The 22,920-nt window shown below is 37.2% G+C and overlaps 1 protein-coding gene across 1 annotated transcript; it reads left to right on the forward strand.

The window, feature by feature from the left end:
* Positions 1-6,104: 6,104 nt before the first annotated feature.
* On the forward strand, positions 6,105-11,144 carry LOC136266286 (gamma-aminobutyric acid type B receptor subunit 2-like). The gene is made up of 15 exons (XM_066061299.1): positions 6,105-6,263; positions 6,316-6,474; positions 6,521-6,655; positions 8,714-8,779; positions 8,836-9,024; positions 9,074-9,352; positions 9,406-9,469; positions 9,522-9,638; positions 9,687-9,825; positions 9,885-10,029; positions 10,087-10,194; positions 10,243-10,371; positions 10,422-10,754; positions 10,812-10,866; positions 10,949-11,144. The coding sequence occupies exons 1-15, from the start codon at positions 6,186-6,188 to the stop codon at positions 11,023-11,025; spliced, it is 2,073 nt and encodes a 690-aa protein (XP_065917371.1). The 5' UTR covers positions 6,105-6,185; the 3' UTR covers positions 11,026-11,144.
* The last annotated feature ends 11,776 nt before the right edge of the window (positions 11,145-22,920 follow it).

Raw genomic sequence — 22,920 nt, forward strand, 5'->3', positions numbered from 1 at the left:
TTTACCATTGTTGAAGACAAAGTTATGAACTGACAGGGACCTGTTTCAAAACTGACATGTGGGCGAATACACACTATTTTTCACAGAAAGCTAACTCTAGTATGTTAGTACCAGATTATTCAGTAACACAAGATTATCATAGTTGGCTCTACCACAGCAAGACCCCGGACAATGAAACACGCAATTTTACCAGTGTCTGACTGTACAAATTCCACACGTTTCACTGTAACCGGTCTATTGCTGACAGTGTACAGTGCAACTGACTATTGAATAATTGGCACTGTATTACCTAGCCCAGTCTGTTATTAACACTTTGCAGTGACCAGCACTGTTTCTTCCTTGCTTGCTAGTAGAACACTTTGCAAATGTTTGTTTCGTTTCTGTGGCCCAATGGTATGCATCGCATGTGCGTTTGTTTACAATGTGGTAAACGTAAGCAAAATTGTCATCGTTTCATCAATAAAGCTGCCTTCGTAAGTATATGCACAAGTGGATCTATCACTTTACTCAAATACTTAAAATTTAATGCTGGAAACCCTTCTGTATGTCCATCTGTCTGTCCCTCCATCAGCCTTTCATCTGAGTTCACACATTCTTTTTGCAAGTTGCTGTACATGTCAAAGTGGGTTTTTACACCAAAGTAAGCACTCATCACCTAAGAGTAAAATAACTTTTAAATGAAGCTTCTAACTGCCATCTTTCGTTGTTTTGATTGCAAGGGTGTAGAGCAAAATAGCTGGAATTCTTTCTGTGTAAACTGCATGCAAGCCGCAGGAAAATACCTGTGCCATTCAGCTTACACATGCCTGTTTAAGGCAGCTTTACTACCCACAAGAGCTATGTATGAAATGTATAGTATAGTGATTTCAGTGAGGTTGTTTGCTTATAACATCGATTGTAGAATCTTTTTCTGCTTTGATACCCTTTTTGGTTATATACAACTTTTTTGTGTGTACATATTTTTTGTGCATACTTTTTCAAACCTTATTGGTGAACTTTTAACTGGTATAAAGAACTTTCATGTCTCACTACATGCAGTGAAACATTATAATGCTCAAAATCTGTCAGTGGCTAAGGGCTGTGCCCTGCACTTATAACTCACTATATCAAATCTAGAAACCACCTTGATATCTCCTTCAAAATTTACTAGATTAATGATAATTTTTGGTGAATAACATACGTAAACTATTTTCAATATACTTATGCTGGGTTCCCTTTAATTCCTAAATGTCAAATATAGTTTAAGGCCGGTCTAGTATTACATTATTCTCCAATTAAAATCCAGCTACTAAATCATTCTTTAAATTGCAATACACATTCACCATTATAATATATCATTCTTTGTTTTCCATTATGAATGTTAGAGTAGTTTTGCAATTGACTGCTCTATTAGGTTACATCTGACTGCATTATTGGAGTTATTAATGCATGTTCCTGATCCACATTTCCTATTACACTGTAGGAATACTGTTTGTCCTGTTTCCATTCAAGTTGTATACAAGTATAAGGAAATTAGAAATTTCAAGTTTGATCAGGGATCAAAAAAAAGTGGTGAAACAAGGGAGGTCACTTATACTTGAAGATATACTAGTGGACATTTAGTTCAGTGACGGTTTTTCAATCATGGGTGGACTGAATAAGGGGTTAATGTTCATTTGAATATCTCCTGGTGTAGGCAATCTCCCTTGTTTTTCACCACCTTTTTATGTTCCCTAATCAAATTTGAAATTCCTAATTTTTGTTTACTTTATAATTACTTTGGTGCAAAAGCCCACTTTACATTTGTATGAGATGTATAGTGATTTGATTGAGGTTGTGTGTTTAATACCTCAATGGTAGAATTTTTTATGCTTTGATAACCTTTTCAGTTATATACAACTGTTGTCTGTACATATTTTTGACTGGTGAACATGCAAATGCTGTACCAAAGAAAAGAATGTACGTATTGTTTTTGCCTGAATGCACACCAAACAACTATTTATGAAACAGCCATTACACTTCATGTTCAGGTATGTACAGCCTGTTACACAGTGTTACATATAAAGAACAGTAAGAGAAACGCCTCTACAATCAATCCAGTCACTATGGAAATATAGGCGATTCCCATTGCAAACATATATGGAAGCCTTGACTCGCTATCGCCAATTGGCACCTTGACCTGTCAGCAAAGAGAAACAGCTAGGACACAAAAGGAAAAAAAGGTAAGTCCATAATATGTGGATTGTGTGTACTGCAGTATGCTAAAAGGCACCTGTCAGGCTGAAGTGATGTTGAACTGAAGCCCATAGCCGCAGCCATTATTGGGGCGAGCCTGAGCGAGCCCCACAATGGCAGTAGTCACTTCCTATACGTCCAACCATTCCTGATTTGTATGTCTGACCATTCCTAAGAGTAGGCATTCCAGTATCCGAGATTTTTAAATAAAAAAATTCTCCGTATATTCCCCAATAGAACCCTGGCACAAAGTAACATCTCGTGTTTAACTTGGGATTTCTCCGTCGTCCGAGCTCCAATGAGGATGAAAATCGCTGTGGGGTTTGTCCACATGCTGATCATCATGAAAATCTTAGTTTTATCGTGCGTGTTACATATAAGTAAGTTTTGTGTTGTTTTGTAATCTTTTCAAGCCATGCTGTTATTGTTATTGTTATTATCTACTTTACCAGTTAGGCACTGGAGGGTGTACACAGAAGGCAGAGCCTGTTGTATGTAGAATACTTTAAAACTTAAAAAAACGTACTGTTGGGTGGAAGGTAGTCACTAGTGCTTACTTTAACGTGTGTAGTTACTTCGCTCGGGTTAGCAATTTTCAGCTCCAGAACAATTTTCTGATGGCTGTGTTATCAGCTCAAAAGTATAAACCACTTCAAAGTCGGCCAACAATGCCATAATTGAAACCACAACTCCACCTTAGGTATTGTTGCATCATTGTGGCACCTCCACTTTAGTTGTTTACCTTTATAAGTTGTTAACTTGATGGTTTTACTTACTTGAGATAGCCACTTGCCTATGGGTATACACCATTGTATTGAGAAGTGTGCAGTGGGTGAAACATATTTACTCACCGCAAAGCATACAAAGATCACTGAGATCCGATACTATCTGAAGTTACTCTCATTACATGTACAAACTTCCAGCTAGAAGCAACTATAGTTTCAAGATAGTCCAGATTGCTAGATGGCTTCCTGATTCAATTGTGCCGTTTTTCCCTTTGAAATGTATGGGGAGCCCCGGAGAAAAAATGTACCTTTCTTTCAGTTTTTAAGCACTGTGCATGCCAAAGTAGCTAATTCCAACCCAACAAACTATATATTTCTGAGATCAGCAATCAATACTCTATCTATTGAGCATATAAAAAGCCCATTTTTCCAAAATTTAAAAATCAGGCTGGAATGCCTACTAAGAGTTTACGTAATGAACACGGAAACCCCCACACTGGTAGTGTTCAACCGTATGTACAACCATTTCCAAGAGTTTATGTAACGAGATGCAGAAACAACACTTATCATCAGCCTCTCCTTTGCATGGCAAGCAATGTGCAGACCGAAGAAGCTAGACAAGAAAGGCTCAGAAGAAGAAGAGACAACGGTAGAGCCAGAAAACAAAGAGAAACTTCTGAAGAAAGGGATGCAAGGTTTGTTTTTTAGCACACGAAACAATCGTGTAACTAGCTAGCTGTCACTTCACGACTACAGATTGGCTAGCTATTATTATTATGAAAACTCAGGCTCGCTCAAACATGCTTTAGCATCTGTCTAGCCACATTACACTTGTCTGAAGGCATTAGTCAGTCAATCAGGCAGGGCAGGCAGGCAGGCAGGCAGGCAGGCAGGCAGTAGACAATTCCTCTAAATAAAAAGTTTAAAAATTGTGGCAACTTACTGGAAGTATTTAGGGTTATACAAAGGCACTTTGGACTTGGTTATACCTAACCAATACTGCCAAGGTACCATGAAGGTATTGTGAGGTTGGTTTCTAGCCAATATTGTTTTGTGAGAAACTGCAAATCTTACTATTCAGTTACTACTGTATTTGTGTTGCTGCTAAACTATCTAGTCCTGCTGTAAGCCCACAAGTTAGAAATTTCAGAGGGGTTTCTGGAACCCCAGGAAATCCCTAATATGCCTCTGACATGTGAAAGTTTCTATTACAATTTAATTTTTTCACTGTACATGTGTATCTTCCCTACCTGTTTCAAAACATTTTCTTATTGTTTTTCTTTATGTTTACAATCAATACAAGTAAGCAGCAGCTTACCACATCTGTTAAGGAAGGTGATATTACATACAGTTGTAGGGTATATATATAGTATAGGGCATGTAAGCATTCTTTTGCTACACTGAAATATAGGGCAGTGAAACTCTGCAAGTACTTAATCCACAGGTAACAGTCACAATCTCACCCTCAGGGGTGTAGCAATGGGGTTCCAAGGAGTTCAGGAACCCCCTTGAAAAATTTAGACTTCTGAGTTTACAGCAGCCTAGGCCTTACATACCATTTAGTGTGGCAGGACAAAATGAGTGAGTAATAGTGCCTGGCACAGCACAACAATTGATGAAGCTTGCATTTATCTCTCGGGGAAGGATTTACAGAGTAACATGAGCCCCTTGCTAAAAGATCAGTATACTCTAATAGAGCAGTCAGGTATATACAGTGAAACCTCATTAATAGGGCCGCCTATGGGACCCATGATAAGTGGCCCTATTAGTGAAAATCTCATTAATACAGCCATAAAACAAAGTGGCCTTAATATCAAGGTTTTCAACTAACAAACACCTGGCTAGTTGCCGTAACAGCAATTTACAATTGGCATAAATACACTATAAGTTCCATCACAGGAATATGCCAAGCATAATGGCTGGAAAAGCATGAAGTATATTGCCAGAATTTATAGGTATAGCTTTTGGCAGCTACTTAGGAGCAGTAACTTTTGCAGTGATACTTTAATTACCTGCTCAGCTGGCCCCTTTATTGAGGGAAAATTGTGTTAGTTTTTTATGTGGCCACTGGCCTTAATAATGAGGTAGACCTATTAATGAAAATTAAATCAATGAAATAGTATAGAAATTACATTTGGACTTTCTGGATCTGGCCACTATAACAAGGTGGCCTTTTTAATGAGGTGGCTGCTAAGTGAGGTTTTACTGTACCCTAATAGAGTAGTCAGGTGTACTCTAATAGAATATACATGTAAATATTCATATGTTAAGGGAACTTCATTAGTGGAGTTTTCAGACATTCTAACATTTAATAAATGCAAACTGAGTGTGACCTTATACAGCTGTAGCTTTGGTGTGCAGTGTTTAAAGATATATAACTCCAGTAATTTATCACTTGAGCATGTAGAATGAATCCATGCTATGCATATGTAGATATAATGGTTTGATTGTAAGCCATTCCATTTGTATCAGTGGATTCATGGTTCCTATACCAGTGGAATAACTATCACTTACAGATGTTTATATGTGTCTCTATTGTTATGCTGTCTGTTTCCGCAAGGTAGTTCTAGTTTCATCCCAGGGGCACTTATATGCATTATAATTAATGTACTATTTTTTGCATAAAATATAGCAATTTGCTGAGTTTTGATTCATTAAATGTTAAAAGTCTCTCATCAGCTGGGGGCTGTACCCCAAACCCCTGCTTCTGGTAACTCAATACTGCTATTGGAACCTCCCCTTTAGTTACGCCCCTGCACCCTACTTCATATTTACTAGGACAACTGCTTGCCTGTAATAGATTTTTTAAAGTGCAAAGCAGCAAAGGAATAGTGGAATATATCATGAATGCATGTTTAATGATTTATAAAGGTGACCTTATTTAGTGAAGTTTGGATATAGTCAAATTTTGTGATTGTATTACTGCATTGTATATTTGGTGCTGGTCAATTAGACACAGTACAATGACAAAGGTGTATGTTATAATCAATATAATGTAGAATTTGTGTGACACATAATTAGCCTTAGCAAATTTTGTGTACACTAGTCAGCAGAATCAATCAAACATAAATTTAATTGTAAACTTCACATTCAGAAGCATTGATTCACTCAATGTAACCATCTGTGTTTGTGTTCTTTGATTTACTCTTATGTTTACGGGAAATTGTACCCATTATTACAATTGATAACTTTTACAATGATGTACAATATGCAAGATCACAAAATGCATTCATCAGTCCAATAATAATGGGATCACCATTCAGTTTTGTAAATGAGTATACTGCTCATATTCTTGGAAATGAGACAATGTTAAATCTTTCACAGGTATAAGTAGTTTAATATCAAAACTGAAATCACATAATTATGTTCTCTGTAGGTGACATATGGATCACATCTAGTCACATCGAATAGATTTCCATATTTCCATCGTGTTGGACCAAATGCAAATGTTCTTAATTCGGTTCACCTTAAATTACTGCAAAACAACAAATGGAGGCGCGTTGGGCTGTTGTCTTCTGCAGGAATACACAGTATGGTAAGTAGTATATATGAGAAGGCTTTACTGTTTAGCTACAAGATAGGCTGCTGATTGTCTGGAGGAAGAGTTAGAAGGGGACTGTGACTTTCAAGAAAGCTGCATTGAGGTTATCAACACAGCCAGCTTTATTTTAAGTGGAAGGGAAAATGAAGATGTGTGGCAACTGACTGAGTTAAAGGTGCAGCTACATATAGCTATATGTAGTGTATGTGATAAGAGTCCGAATGATTTGCCTGCGGCCCAAGCCACATATCAGGAAAATCACAGGGGGCATGTATATGTACCATGCCAATTGCAGGCTAATAATGCACAGATCACCCAAGCAAATACGAGACTGACCACTGAATTTGTTATATAGACCAACTTGTAAAATTCAATTGTGGGCCAGCAGCAGCAGCTAACATGACTATATTTGTTAATGTGAATGAGCAAGTCCTAAAGGTATCATGGAAAAGGTTTAATTAAATGATTTTACAAGCATTTTAAAGCTGGCGCATCATTTACAGATTGTTTACAACATTTACTAAACATCTAGAGGGGAAAGCTTCACTGTAGCATGGTTATTTCATCTTACTCGAAAATTAGGCATGGTCTGTATTCAAAAATGCAGTGAACCATGTGAATATGCTATTAATAATAGCACTAGTTCTCACCTTAAACCAATGTTTCTCAACTCATAGGAGGGCAAGGGTGACAAGTTGCTTCCATCTGTGGCTGACACTGTTGGATGCAAAATCAAATGCATGGCTTTGTCATCAGTCAATTTTGGCTTTAGATTTTATAAAAAAAGAAATTGGTCATAGTACTCCCACATCTACATCAAGACACACGATAGTGTGTCGTGTGGCCAAGTACAGCTGGTGCGGGTGTGCAACAGACAAGTGTATATTTTACAGTAACCAAGAAAATGCTGTTTCCACACATTCATAGCTAGATAGTGCGTGGCCAGAAATAACCATTTGTGCTGTGGGGAAACTCCCTCAGGGTGGGACACCTCCCATTTCAAATAATTATGAGCTTAATCTGCCAAGCCATCACTGAGATATGTGCCTTCAAAGTTCATCTTAGTTTCTTCATATTTTTTCTTTTTCTGCTGTTTCTTATTATTATTCTTTTTGCAACACTTCCATAACTCGCATATGCTTTAGTTGATTTTCTTCACATTTGGAGGGCAGTAAGAACGTAATACAGCAGGTTTACAGTCAAAATGTCGTACATATTGAATAAAGAACAAGGGAGTTATATGTGATTTTCAAAAAAATGTGATAGCGATTTTTTTGTCATGGCCACAGGGTAAACTGCTTGAAGGAGTAACTTCAAAATTGGTTTGTACATGGAGTAACCATGGTAATGCAAATCTTTTGTGGTTTAAAAGAAATTGCACTAACAATCATGAAGTTATAACAAAAATGCCAACCATGTGTAAACTTGCATGATAGATATACCTGTTACCAAAAAGGTGCACAAAAAATGTCAAAAAAACCTTACCAGAGTTCGAAACAGGGGCCTCCATACCTAACACCTGCATCCTTAACCACTGGACCACTGCTATCTTGGCTGATCACTTCATTTAATTTTTCTGTTTTAAATCTGCTTATAAATAAATGTTTGTAATTTCATAGATCTACCAATAGAAGTACTAGATTATCCCACTTTATAGAATATCCTGGTCTGACCAGCATTAAATCATGTTTTACATGCTTGAGTGTATATAATCACAAGTGAAGCATTGCTGATGACTAGATGGCTCTAAGAAAAGAAAAAATGCAATGAACGATATAATTATAGTCTAGCTCTCAGATACTGTCACCATATACTTTCTCATAAAATGGAAGGCCACTAATCGATAGGCATGAGGACTAGACTATAGTTGAGATGAAGTTTGTTGCTGTCTGTAGTCTTACATGAAACCATGGATGCTTATAGATTATTGATTAATCTGACAACCATAGCGACTGCTACTAAACAACAGAAAATCAAAAAATAACACTTGGTAACTGTTGTCAAGCAACTTTTTCTATGGCACCAAAGTGATATTTATCTTTAATGGCTACCTAGCGACTGTTGCTAAATAACCACATCATTGCTATGCAGTGGGACATCTATCACCATGGTAACACCAGCTGTCAATAGAATCACACCATTTATATTGCAGATACAGAAACATAACAGGCGATTAGGGATTAATTGTGTACAGTATTTATTTTGTCATAGTTTAATATTATTTCATCTACAGAAAGAAGATATCCGGATTATAATAGGATTCTTCTCAGTTTTTGATGTACCAACTATAATGTGTGAGGTGAGTGATGGTGATACCTCACAACACTAGTTGTATATTATCTACTTGTTGTGTAGAGTTACCACATGGGATTGGTTGATGAACGTCATGTGTGGATCCTACCTGAAATGAACCTCAATGATATTTGGAAAGTAGCAATAAATAATAATTATAGTAACTGCAGTGTAGATGTCTTGAGAACGTCATTGAATAATACACTAATGGTCGGAGCAGATTATGAAAGTGGAACAGATCAGAATATCAATGTATTACAGCTACACTGTCTTGTAGTGTTAATTTAATTGTATTTCACAGGTTAATGTTGGTGAATTAGACCAGTTATTACTACAATACTACAGAGATGTTAAACCTAACATGTCAGCTCCAGAACTCTCAAACATACCGGGATATCATCTGTCAAGAGTGATCTTTGATGTCACATGGGCAGTGATTTTAGCACTGAACTATTCCAACTCAGAAAAGAACTTAGACAAATTTCTAAAGAGGAATGGAACAGGTGTTCCAATAGTAAATCAAACATTTGCAGAGTTGCTCAGTGAGTCTCTCAACCAGATTAGATTTTATGGTTTATCGGTCAGTTTTTGTTATGTGTAATGCTTATACTTGAAGTATACTATATTATGTAGAGCCTTGTGGACTTGAAGAAAGGACACAGCACTAGTTTCAAAGCTCGTGTTTCACAAATAAATGGTAAACATTTTAGCGGTGTATGTTTGTATAGCTTAGTGTTGGTGATGTACAGATGACTCAGCCTGTCCAGTTGAGATTTACACAGTATTCAGGAATGACACAAGTTGCAATAGTGCTAGTAGTGTAATGTTCAGAAGTGCTAATGTCTGTGATTATGTTTGGGGAGATAGTAAGTTAGAATATACAGCTTTAGTATAACTGTAACTCACTCAATTAGATCCACCACTCTCTGGAGGTTTGATCAAGTACCAAGGAGTACCAACTGCACTGTTGTATTTTACTATTGTGGCCACTGCGATATTCTTGTCATTTGCTCTTGTGTTGTTGGTGTCTAACACTGCACTGAAAAGAAAGAAGTACGTATGTTGGTTGGTACATAGAAAGATGAGTATAATGTTATCTGTGGCAAATCTAGATACTTGAAGACAGCTAATCCACTTATTAATGCGCTAATAATTTTTGCCGCTGTGTTGATCTTCATCTCAACTATACCAAGACTTGTTGCATTTGGAGCTGTACAATACAATGTCTCTAGATCACAATTTGCTGCACTCTGCCAGGTATAGGGTATACGCTACATTTGGTGACTGTAAGATTACTGATATATATGTGATTAGGCAAGATTTATGTTATCAGAGTTTGGAACTGTATTAACATATGCACTTTTTTTGGTTAAAACATGGAGGCTTTATCAGATAGTGAGAAACAAATTGCTCCGAAGGAAGGTTTGATGAATAATTATATATTTTACATGTCATAATGTTAACTTTTAGATCAAATTTGTTTCAAACCAAGCAATATTTACAATGCTTTCATTACTGGTAGCTCCAGTAGTCATGCTACTGGTAGTCCAGTGTTTTGTGGATACAGCAGAATGGAAATATGAGGAGGTTGAGTATCAGGTGAGATGTACACTTAGCTTTTATATATATATACATGTCCTTCTATATAGGGGGGACATCCATACAAATGGATTCGCTATACAATATGTGATTCTTACAGCGCCGCTTGGAAAATACTAGTTGGCATTTATAAGGTTCTACTGATTTTGTGCATATTCTGGCAAGCTGGTCATGTGTCACAAATGAAATTCAAACACTTAGCTTTAGAGGGAGATGTCTCCCTTCAAGCACTTCCCCTGGTCATCATTGTCTCGTTGTTTGGATTTGTGGTGCAAGTAATTTTTGAACAGGGAAGTAAAGACTATTTGACATCTTTCATAGTTCAGACAATCTGGTACATGTTGTTTGCTATTGCAATAATTGCCACTACTTTTCTACCTAAGGTCAGTAACAATCATTGAGTATGATAATTTTCTGTTATTCTTGTTAACTTGTTTCAGTATTACATGATGTGTAAGGACCAGGAACCAGTCAAGAAAACAAGATGTAACAAAAGTGAAGTTGTACATACATAAGTATAGTACTAAAGTTTTGTATGTATATTATATCGTGTGCATATTCATCCTGATCATCCAAGATTGCTGCCTAGATAATTTCAGCAGTTATGCAAGATACAACTATGCGCGGGATACAACTATACACATGCAAACTTAATTACTACATTAAAACTGATTTGTTCCATGACTTTTGTCTTTTGTGTTGGTTCACTATAATTATTAACAGTTTGTAAAAAATGGCCTGCTTATTTGTTTTGTGGCTATCAATAATCATCATGTGTGGTATCAGTGAATCTTGCTACATGGTACTGTTTGATGCTAGCTGTTGAAGATACAATTCAATGGTGCAATCAGCATGGTGGATGAAATGTAGACGGCAGGCAAGGCAGATGCAACATAAAATCAAGGTTTTGGCGACTTCTTAAAATTTCAATATCTTGCCATCTATAGGTGTTTTCTTGTTTTTTTTTTTAACACTGGACTTTATGATAGATGCGCTACAGCTATTTGGAAAGGGTGATTTTTCATTGTATATTTTAATGTCAGGGCACCATTCATTTTAAAATCCTACTAAACAGTATTACCGGGGCATGGCCACTATTTCATCAGACATGCCACAATAACAAACTCATGGGTGACATGTGCCTTCTCTGGTTCTGACGAGTGTCTGTCTTCTGTGCTTTGCCTTTCCTTTATCTTCAATTACATGGTTGTCTTCTTCTTTCTTGCAAGGAAACAATACTGAAGGTGTCAATTTTCCATAAAATACTTTCCTTAGAAGAGCATATTTGTGACTGGATCTGCGAAAAGGCAAGTTTAATTTATTATAACTCCTTGTGTTCATATTACACCCAGCAATACTGGTATGTTAAGGGTATAATGCGACCAAATGTCAGGATGGTTCCATATTCATGGGGAAAGTAAGGCTATAAGACCCTTTTTGCAGATCCGCTCACATTTATAGACACCACAAAGCTAATTGAAGCACTTAATCTGCTGTATATAAGAGGGAGTAGATACATGTATAGCTGCACCAAGAGTTCATAGTATTTGCATATGGAGAGTATCTAACTGGAGTACATTCAACAAATACACTACTGCAAGTAACACCTCGGGCTTCTCTTAGAAGAAAGGCCTGACCTTAACACCAATCATCACCTATCAACAGTTCTTTGTCATCAGTAGAATCAGGCTAGAGGTGTATACATATAGTGAACTTGCAGCAGTGTTTGTACAGGCCACACTGGCAGTTAGACTTTCTCCCCCATACACATAATGAACACTTGGCTGCACTTACGTACATATAAAAATGATCACATGGGATGATACCCTTAAGCAATCAGAGCACGTGCCACACCCTTAATGATCAGAGCTCAGCATGATGATCTAGCTGCAATCATCTGCAGCTTTACTGTAGAACACATAGCATTGAACCATGCCCCTTAATTTATTGCGTAGCTCAGCAAAGAGGTTGGGATACTCTATTAAAGCAGTCACAGCCATATGTATACATCAGCTATGCTATAAAAAATTAGGGTTCCAGCAATAAGAAGTGTAATGAAACAAGATATGTGAATGATGGTAGCTATGTGGCTATTTACTGGCTAATTGAACTGGTATAATATGTGAGGTCTGTCACTTTCCAATATCTCAAACACTCCACTGGAGTGACTTGAGACCATGCTATTGACTTGAAGTGGTTGATGAAGTTATATACTAATGTAAAATGTATCTAATCAAAAACAGCCAAGCTGTAAAAAAAGGAGTGCGGCCCTTGAAAAGGCTATGGTGAAAAAAGATGTGAAATCCAAGGTGGCAGCCAAGAAATGGCTGTGATGGTAGGTTAATGGTAAAAATTTTAATAACGACAATTCAGGTGAATTTGGTGCTGCTTGGTCAATTGGCACAAAATTCACCTGAATTGTTGTTATTAAAATTTTTACCATTAACCTACCATCACAGCCATTTCTTGGCTGCCACCTTGGATTTCACATCTTTTTTCACCATAGCCTTTTCAAGGGCCGCACTCCTTTTTTTACAGCTTGGCTGTTTTTGATTAGATTTCACTTCTTTTTGTATTTGTATACCCCAAAGCCGGCCTATGGCCAGCTTTGGGGCTTTTTAACCTATATATTTTTCTTTACCACAGGAAAAAGAAAAAGATGAATCAGATTTTATAAATACTTTAACTCATTCTGATTTTATCAGTAAATGTACAAATTATATATATAATGCATATATCAAGAGTTCATAATATAAAAAGAGAGAATATATTTATTACATGTCAATTAATCCCCACAGGATAATTTGCAGCTGATTTCTCTACTGGGTGACTTGAAATGTAGCTGAACTCTCTACAGGGTGATCTGCTTGTATGTAGATGAACTCTTTACAGGATTCTCTCTACAGGGTGACTTGACTCTAGCTGAACCCTCTGCAGGGTTATCTGTTTGTAGTTGAATTCTCTACAGGGTGATTTGTTTGCAGCTGATGAACTCTCTACAAGGTAACTTCTTCTAGCTGATCTGTCTACAGGGTGACTTGTTTCTAGCTGGTCTCTCTACAGGGCGATTTGTTTGTAGCAGAATTCTCTACAGGGTGATGTGTTTGCAGCTGAACTCTCTACATGGTGGTTGCTTTGTAGCTAAACTCTCTAATAAGTGACTTCTTCTAGCTGAACTCTCTACAGGGTGATCTTTTCATAGCTGAACTCTCTACAGGATGATTTGTTTGCAGCTGAACTCTCTACTTGATGATTTCTTTGTAGCTGAACTCTCTACAGGGTGATTTGTTTGTAGCTGAAATCCCTACAAGGTAACTTCTTCTAGCTGATCTTTCTACAGGGCGATTTGTTTGTAGCTGAGTTCTCTACAGGGTGTTCGTTTGCAGCTGAATTCGCTACATGGTGGTTTCTTTATAGCTGAACTCTCTACAAGGGGACTTCTTCTAGCTGATCTCTCTACAGGGTGATTTGTTTGTAGCTGAACTTTCTACAGGTGATTTGTTTGTAGCTGAACTCTCTACAAGGTGATACTTCTAGGTGATCTCTCTACAGGATGACTTGTTTCTAACTGAACTCTCAACAGGGTGATCTGTTCATAGCTGAACTTTCTACTGGGTGATTTGTTTGCAGCTGAACTCTCTACATGGTGGTTTCTTTGTAGCTGAACTCTCTACAAGGTAATTTCTTCTAGCTGAACTCTCTATAGGGTGACTTGTTTCTAGCTGATCTCTCTGCAGGGTGATCTGTTCATAGCTGAACTTTCTACGGGGTGATTTGTTTGCAGCTGAACTCTCTATACATGGTAGTTTCTTTGTAGCTGAATTCTCTACAATGTGACTTCTTCTAGCTGAACTCTCTACAAGGTGACTTGTTTTCTAGCTGATCTCTCTACAGGGTGACTTGTTTCTAGCTGAACTCTCTACAGGTGATTTCTTTGTAGCTGAACTCTCTACATGATGGTTTTGTTGTAGCTGAACTCCCTACAAGGTAACTTCTTCTAGCTGATCTTTTTACAGGGCATATTTGTTTGTAGCTGAGTTCTCTACAGGGTGATTTGTTTGCAGCTGAACTCTCTACATGGGAGTTTCATTGTAACTGAACTCTCTACAATGTGACTTCTTCTAGCTGAACTCTCTGCAGGTGATTTCTTTGCAGCTGAACTCTGGTTTCTTTGTAGCTGAACTCTCTACAAGGTAACTTCTTATAGCTGATCTTTCTACAGGGTGACTTGTTTCTAGCTGATCTCTCTGCAGGGTGATCTGTTCATAGCTGAACTTTCTACAGGGTGATTTGTTTGCAGCTGAACTCTCTATACATGGTAGTTTCTTTGTAGCTGAATTCTCTACAATGTGACTTCTTCTAGCTGAACTCTCTACAAGGTGACTTGTTTTCTAGCTGATCTCTCTACAGGTGATTTCTTTGTAGCTGAATTCTCTACAATGTGACTTCTTCTAGCTGAACTCTCTACAAGGTGACTTGTTTTCTAGCTGATCTTTTTACAGGGCATATTTGTTTGTAGCTGAGTTCTCTACAGGGTGATTTGTTTGCAGCTGAACTCTCTACATGGGAGTTTCATTGTAACTGAACTCTCTACAATGTGACTTCTTCTAGCTGAACTCTCTACAGGTGATTTCTTTGCAGCTGAACTCTGGTTTCTTTGTAGCTGAACTCTCTGCAAGGTAACTTCTTCTAGCTGATCTTTCTACAGGGTGATTTGTTTGTAGCTGAATTCTCTACAGGGTGATTTATTTGCAGCTGAACTCTCTACAAGGTGACTTCTTCTAGCTGAACTCTCTACAGAGTGATTGATTTTTTTGCAGCTGAACTCTCTACATGGTGGTAGCTTTGTAGCTGAACTCTCTAAAAGGTGACTTATTCTAGCTGAACTCTCTAAAGGGTGATCTTTTCATAGCTGAACTCTCTACAGGATGATTTGTTTGCAGCTGAACTCTCTACATGGTAGTTTCTTTGTAGCTGAACTCTCTACAATGCGACTTCTTCTAGCTGAACTCTCTACAGGGTGACTTGTTTCTAGCTGATCTCTCTACAGGGTGACTTGTTTCTAGCTGAACTCTCTACAGTGGATTTGTTTGCAGCTGAACTCTCTACAAGGTAACTTCTTCTACCTGATCTTTCTACTGGGTGATTTGTTTGTAGCTGAATTCTCTACAGGGTGACTTTTTTCTAGCTGATCTCTGTACAGGGTGACTTGTTCCTGCTGAACTCTCTACAGGTGATTTGTTTGCAGCTGAACTCTCTTACATGGTGGTTTCTTTGTAGCTGAACTCTCTACAAGGTTACTTCTTCTAGCTGATCTCTCTACAACATGACTTGCTTCTAACTGAACTCTCTACAGTGTGATCTGTTCATAGTGGAACTTTCTACTGGGTGATTTGTTTGTAGCTGAACACTTTGCATGATTGTTTCTTTGTAACTGAACTCTCTACAAGGTAACTTCTTCTAGCTGATCTCTCTACAGGGCAATTTGTTTGAGCTGAACTCTCTACATGATGGTTTCTTTGTAGCTGAACTCTCTATTAGGTACCTTCTTCTGGCTGATCTGACTACAGGGTGACTTGTTTGTAACTGAATTCCCTACAGAATAATTTGCAATGTAATAAATTATAATTGAGTAAATTATAAACGCAGCTGAATGCTTTATTAGGGTGACTGTTCTATTAGAGTATCTCGATCTCGCATTTGCTACACGTAGTTGCCTTTCGAATCATAACTCAGTGGTTTGTAATCCGATTCTTCTGTACTACTGCAAGAACTTTCTATGATGATTATTCCAGCTACATACTGATTTTCAGCTCATTGCTCTAAGCGGTTTGCCTGGTAGATACAAAAACTAATAGTTTTTTTATTCATAAAAATCGATTGCGTAATTTTGACACAGGTCGGGTTTTGTGTCATATCTCCGTGGTCTTTATCCCGATTCCTTTCAAACCACAAAAAGGCACTCCTACGATGGTTGCTCCATCTACATATCAATTTTCAACTGATTCCTCAAAGGAGTTTACCCTGTAGGCGTGACAGACCTTCGACCTTATTTTACGCAAATAATCGGTCATAACTCCGTGAATGCTCATCGGATTCCTACCAAAGTTGGTACAGAGATCCGCCTTAATGAGCCCTTTACGTGTGCCAAATTTCAGCCCGATCCGAGCACGCATTCGTGTTTTATGGCGGATTTTGCGAATGTGAGAAATGAAGAAGTAGAAGAAGAAGAAAAAAAACGAAGAAATTAAAACGAAATTTTGTTCGCTCGTATCTCGGAAATGGCTGGAGCGATTTTCTTCAAAGTTGGTGTGTAGACTCCCCTTACTGGCCGGCACCTCTCTAGCAAATTTGGTTCCAATCGGATAAGGGATCACAGAGCTACATAGGTGTGAAAATTGCGTTTTCTTTCTTCCTGTTAATATACTCACGGGTGGCACGCCGGCTTCTTGGGCCGCACGACACACTACCGTGTGTCTTGATGTGTGTTTTGTGCCATTGTGACCATCTGGAGCTCCCAGGCACATGTAATTTGGCCTGGAGCTCACCATCACATTCATCCATTATGTCCACCCCACCCTTTTGTAAGGACAGGAACACTCATGAAAAAAACCTATCTAAAATGGCAGGAAACTGTAGAGGCTGCTTCTTGTAGTCTAGATGCTCTGAAAGGCCACAAATATCTCCATATGCAGTGGTAATTTCACCCACGTAGCATCCAAGGTCGATCAGTTATTATCATGTAAAATATAAAATACATGCAGTTTTCTATGATGTACGATGTGCCCAAAAAGTATAGGTTTTCCAAAATTAGCTCACAATTTATTTTACTCAATACTTGCTACAGTGGTAAAAATAAATTTAACCACTTTCGTGTTATGTCTTTGTTGAAAGCCAATAGCTAGGCAGTAAATCACACAGGTTGAAAACTTCTATTATTGTTATTAATATAACACTTTACAGTGACAGCACAGCAACTTGTGCTGCAGCATTTGGATTATCTAACCTAATTTTATATTTAGTATGCAAAGTTGCATTAAAAGGTCCAGTAATTTTTGCATACAACATTTTTTTTACAACAAAAATTAATAGCAACTTGTGATTCTTAAATACTGTAAGCATAAAAGCAGCTTGAAAGATAATGGAACAATCATCTACTCTAATCATAAAGCAATCAATCGACTTACAGTTAGGGACCCGTCTATTATGCCGGAATAATTTTAGGAATAATTGGAATATGAAAGCATAAAGAATAATTCCGGAATAATCGGTAAATTTCCGGGAATAAAAAATGGCGGATGTACTACGTGAAGTATTGGACAGTGATGAAGATAGAGAACAAGACGATTTATCCTCAGATGATAGCTTCGATAATAATATACAAAGCATTAGTGATGTATCTTGTATAGAAGACGAAGATTCAAGTATGATGCGGGTCACGCAGCACGTGGACAGTGAAAGTGGAACGAATTCTTCCGTAGTATCAAGTTCTGTTACTTCTGTAACTGATTTGTTTGGAAGAAGTTCATCATCAGCAGTATCACTACTAAGCGTCCTTAAAGCTCCAAAGGCCTCTGACTTGTCGAGGAAGCGTTCTGTTTTAAGAAATCCGCCTCGAGGGAAGAAGAAGTGTAGGGGTAACTCGGCTAATGACCCCACCAATATAAAACCTACGCAGCGTATAAGAGAGTACCCTAATGAGCCTTTCACTGTATCAAACAGCAAGTTATTTTGCAATGGTTGCCGTGAAGAATTGTGCATAAAGAAAAGTCGTGTAAAAAATCATATAGCCTCAGCAAAGCACAAGAAAGGTATAGAGAGGCTTAAGGAAAAGACAGCAAAGTAGAAGGATATAGCTGAATCTCTGAAACTGTACAATAGTGTGGAGCATCTTAGAGGTGAAACATTACCCGAGGCTCAACAAGTATATCGTGTAAAAGTGATGAAGACATTTTTGCAAGCAGGTGTGCCCTTAGCCAAACTGGATGTATTTAAGGAAATACTGGAGGAGAACGGTTATCGTCTGTGCACCCAACGGTATCTGTTTGATTTGATTCCTTTTGTTCTAAATGAAGAAGTAGCTCAAATTAAAAGTGAAATGAATGGCAAGTTTGTTGGTGTTGTATTTGATGGGACAACGCATACATGTGAAGCTTTAGCCGTTGTTATTAGGTTTGTTAGTGATTCTTGGATCATAGAGCAACACTTAATTGGAATTCAGCTGCTTGCTAAAAGCCTTTCAGGCGAGGAGATTGCTCGTGAAGTGATTAGTCTGCTTTCGACCAAATTTGGCATTGGACCAAATCACCTCATTTCTGCAATGAGAGATCGAGCTTCAGCAAACAACGTTGCGATGAGAACATTGAAAGTGGTTTACCCAAATGTTCTAGATGTTGGCTGTTTTTCTCATACTCTAGATTTGGTTGGGAATTACTTCAAGCTGCCAAATCTTACTGAGTTTCTCAACAGTTGGCTTTTGTTATTCTCGCACAGTGTTAAATGTAAATTTTTATGGCAAGAGCAAACTGGGAAAACAATGGCTACATACAGCCACACGAGGTAGTGGAGTAAATGGGAAATTTTGAGTCAAATTTTGGTACAGTTTGGAGATGTTAAGCCATTCTTGCAAAAAATACAGATATTGGTCCTTCTACAAGACCAAAACTCCTAGCTTTCTTTGAGGATTCACAGAAGCTTAATCATTTGAAGATCGAGTTAGCAGCGGTAGTTGACTGTGGTGAAGTATTCGTTAAAGCAACATACAATTTGGAGGGTGATGGCCCTTTAGCTTTAACATGTTACGAGACAATCCAGGAGGTCATATCTGCCGTACAAGTTGGAAATATTCCAAATGTGCAGGCGATTGCCAAGAGCATATCATCATCCTCTGCCGTTCAACAGCAACTTGTTGCACATGCAAAAAATTGTGCCGAACCAGCATTGAACTATTTCAAACAACAACTTACTTCGAGCCTTAAAGTTCCACTTGCCGCTTTTAAAGCATCACGGCTTTTTAATCCAAATACAGTTAAATTCCTGAATCCTGATGCATCATCAGTGGATACTCTTTCTGTCATTCCTTTTTTCAATCAAGAAGAAATAACAGCTCTCAAGAGAGAATTGCCTAGCTACCTAGCTAAAATTGAAGCTATTGACAATGATGATTCTTCAGATGTTGATTGTTTAAAGTTTTGGAAAAGTTCTGAATCTACTTTACCACAATGGGCTGCAGCTGTTAAAAAGATATTGATTGTGCAGCCATCGTCAGCAGCTGTTGAAAGGGTTTTTTCAATGTTAAACAATGCCTTCAAAGACAAACAGCAAAATTCGTTACAAGATTACATTGAAGTATCGACCATGTTAAGATACAATAACTGTAAAAACAAGTAGCATGTACAACATTTTAAAAGCTATACTTTGTGTATTGCTATATATTACAAAAAAAAATGTGTGCTTTAATTAAATAATTGAGAATAATATTAGGAATAATAGGTGAGTACTGGAATAATTTTGAGAATAATAGGTGAGTTTAAAAAGAATTGCTAGAAAGAATAATCGGAAGCTTATAAAGCATAATAGACTGGTCCCTACTTACAGTTAATGTAAATTTCCATATTTGGCACAAACTTTGGCAATAATTTGTAATGCATATATATCAAGATTCACAGTTGTGAGTTGTGCGGCCAAGGAAAGTAGGGCTCGTGACTACCGTGTGTTGTTTACACGAATGACTATTAACTCTAGTGGTGTGCGATATCAGGATTTTTATTTCGATATTATATCGATACGATATTGGGGTAAATATCGAAATTTCGATACGATTTTCTATAATTTTTAATTGTGTGGGTGGTGTAATTGCGTGGGCGGCCGATATTTATAAATGTGCTTGAAATACAATTTGCACACAAATTATTGCATAAAACTAATAATAAGCCTAGAAAACTGGCAGACAAGTTTTTAAAGTGGCTAGATAGTACAAAACCAACCTTCATTTCTAGCGTGATTGCGCAATCACACACTAAATGCTGTAGATTTATCGAAATATTCTTTGATATTTCGATAATTATCGCAAAATATCACCTTTTCGATAAATATCGAAATTTGCTAAAGCAGTATCGAAATTCGATACGATAACGATATCGACAAAATTATCGCGAAATCGATATTTTTTCGATATATCGCACATCACTAATTAACTCTAATAGAATGCTCACCCAAAACCAACCTTTAAAAACTATTCTCTTGTAAAAAACACCTCGCGATGCAATACAACCTTTGGTATAGTATTACATAAGCATATTAGTAAGTAAATAATCCTTCTCATATTTTAGTAATGCCCCATGACATTTTGCATAAAACATCATCCTCCTTTACGTACTCGTTAGTGCCAGAGGCCTTGTGAAGCCAACATCTTTAATACTTATATCTTAAGACCATGTTAGTTCCACATCCCCGCTCCTGTGTCTAGTACACTATGAGAAAGTTGTTGTATAGTGCATGACATTGCTATTAACGTTTTCAGGTAAACTTGGCCATCACCTACCAAATCATATCACTTATGATCATCATTTAATTTTAATTTTTAATTTGTTTAATGCACATACCTCATAATTGAGTGTTGTGTGCATGTGAAAAGATGTGAACTTAAAATAACTGTTCTCTATAAAGATGAAGTGCGTGACAAAATGTGATTAAGTCAGGTGCAGTAGTTAAGTTAGTAGGTAGTGAGTTCCAAAGTCGAATTGAATGTGGGAGAAATGAATGATAATATGAGTTAACTCTAGCAGGTAAACTGATGAATCTTTTAAGATAGCCACTGGTAGATGACAATACTGGTTGGAGATCTTGTGAGAAGTCAATACAAATAAGGTTGTTGATAACTTTGTAAAACATGGTGATGATGGCATTAGTTCTTCTTACTTCAAGTGATTGCCAGTTTAATTGAGACAACATAGAGGTCACACTGGAGTATGCTGAGAATTTGTTGAAGACAAAACGAGCAGCCTTATGTTGGACCATTTCTAGTCTTGCAATATCATGGACAAAAGAGAAACAGGAGGGTCACCATTAGGGATCTGCAATACATATCGATACGGCAATATATCGATACAGCAAATAAGTATCACGATACGATACTGTACTTAGGAAATATCGATATATCGAAGTTTTCTAGTAGAACAGGTAGTGATTGCTCTATTACAGACAGTGATCTAAATACTCGAACAGAAAACCTACCTGTGCTATAAAATGCAACGTTACGAGAAGCCATACAAATACGCATTTATAATTGCTGCTGTTACTGTGTTATGGCTAAAATATTATTATTATTATTATTATTTACCTATACTGTACAACTTCAGAAATGAAGAAAAATGTACAGACAAATCACAAAAAAAATATAATAATAATTCAATACAATAAGTAAATTATAATTTAATTATAGATTTAAATCTATAATTATATTGTTACCCAGGTCTTCTAAAAACTGTAGCTTCTACACTTTAAGTATAAAGAACTAGCAGTAAACATCTGCTGTATATACTAGCCATTTTGACACCTCATCAAAATGCGGAGAAATCCGGACAAGCCTTTGTGGGAGCATGTATTAAAATAAAATGTTTGTGGTAGCTAATTGTCTGGGTGGTGTAATAGAGGCTGGTATCCAGGTAGAGATGTACTTTTAACAACAACTCTGTTTTCCATACTAAAAATCACTAGCTATTTGTCACATCATGATCAGTATAATTATTACTGTAGTTTAGCAGCATTCACTGAATAAAGAAATTGTATACACATGCAGTGAATGTAGAATCAGTGTTGGTTCTTTAAGGTACAGATAAATTGGACATTGTTACAACTATTAGCTAATACGCCAGTCATAACTAGCCATGACCACTTTATTATTATAGTATCGTGATACAGTATCGTATCGAACAGTTTATTGGTGGTGATACGCGATACACAAAATGCACTGTATCGCAGAACACTAGTCACCATATACTAGTCATGATTGACTCGGCATAACTACTGAAATTAATTTTGTTCATTTTTGTCTAGCTGCGTAAACTTCTATGTTTTTATTTATAGCTACTCTGAAGCAGTTGTAGCTATCAAGAGCTTCATGATTAAGTTGTACATGTTAATAAATTTTGTACATATATAGCTAATAAATTCAGCTCATTTGCATACGTACATGTACACATCAATATCCACATGTCAAAACTGAACATAGATAATTGATTGGTAAAAAGGATTGATGTATATGTGTAATACTATCATCGTGAACAGATGCCGGAATACTCCACATGCACAGCATCTTCTGATATTGCTACCTTCATGGTGCATTCAGTATGTAAGGCTAGTCACCACATATAGCTAGCTAGCTAACTACATTCCTTATAACAGTTACCAGTACAAACTGCATGATGACCCAGTTTGTAGTTGTTCATAACACCATCATGATAAAAATGATCTGGAAACTATAATACATAATCATTTAGACTTCTCACAGCGAAATTAAACGCTTGTTAACCATATAGCCAGCATTAA

This window comes from Dysidea avara, chromosome 9, assembly GCF_963678975.1.
Source record: "Dysidea avara chromosome 9, odDysAvar1.4, whole genome shotgun sequence".
NCBI lineage: Eukaryota > Metazoa > Porifera > Demospongiae > Dictyoceratida > Dysideidae > Dysidea > Dysidea avara.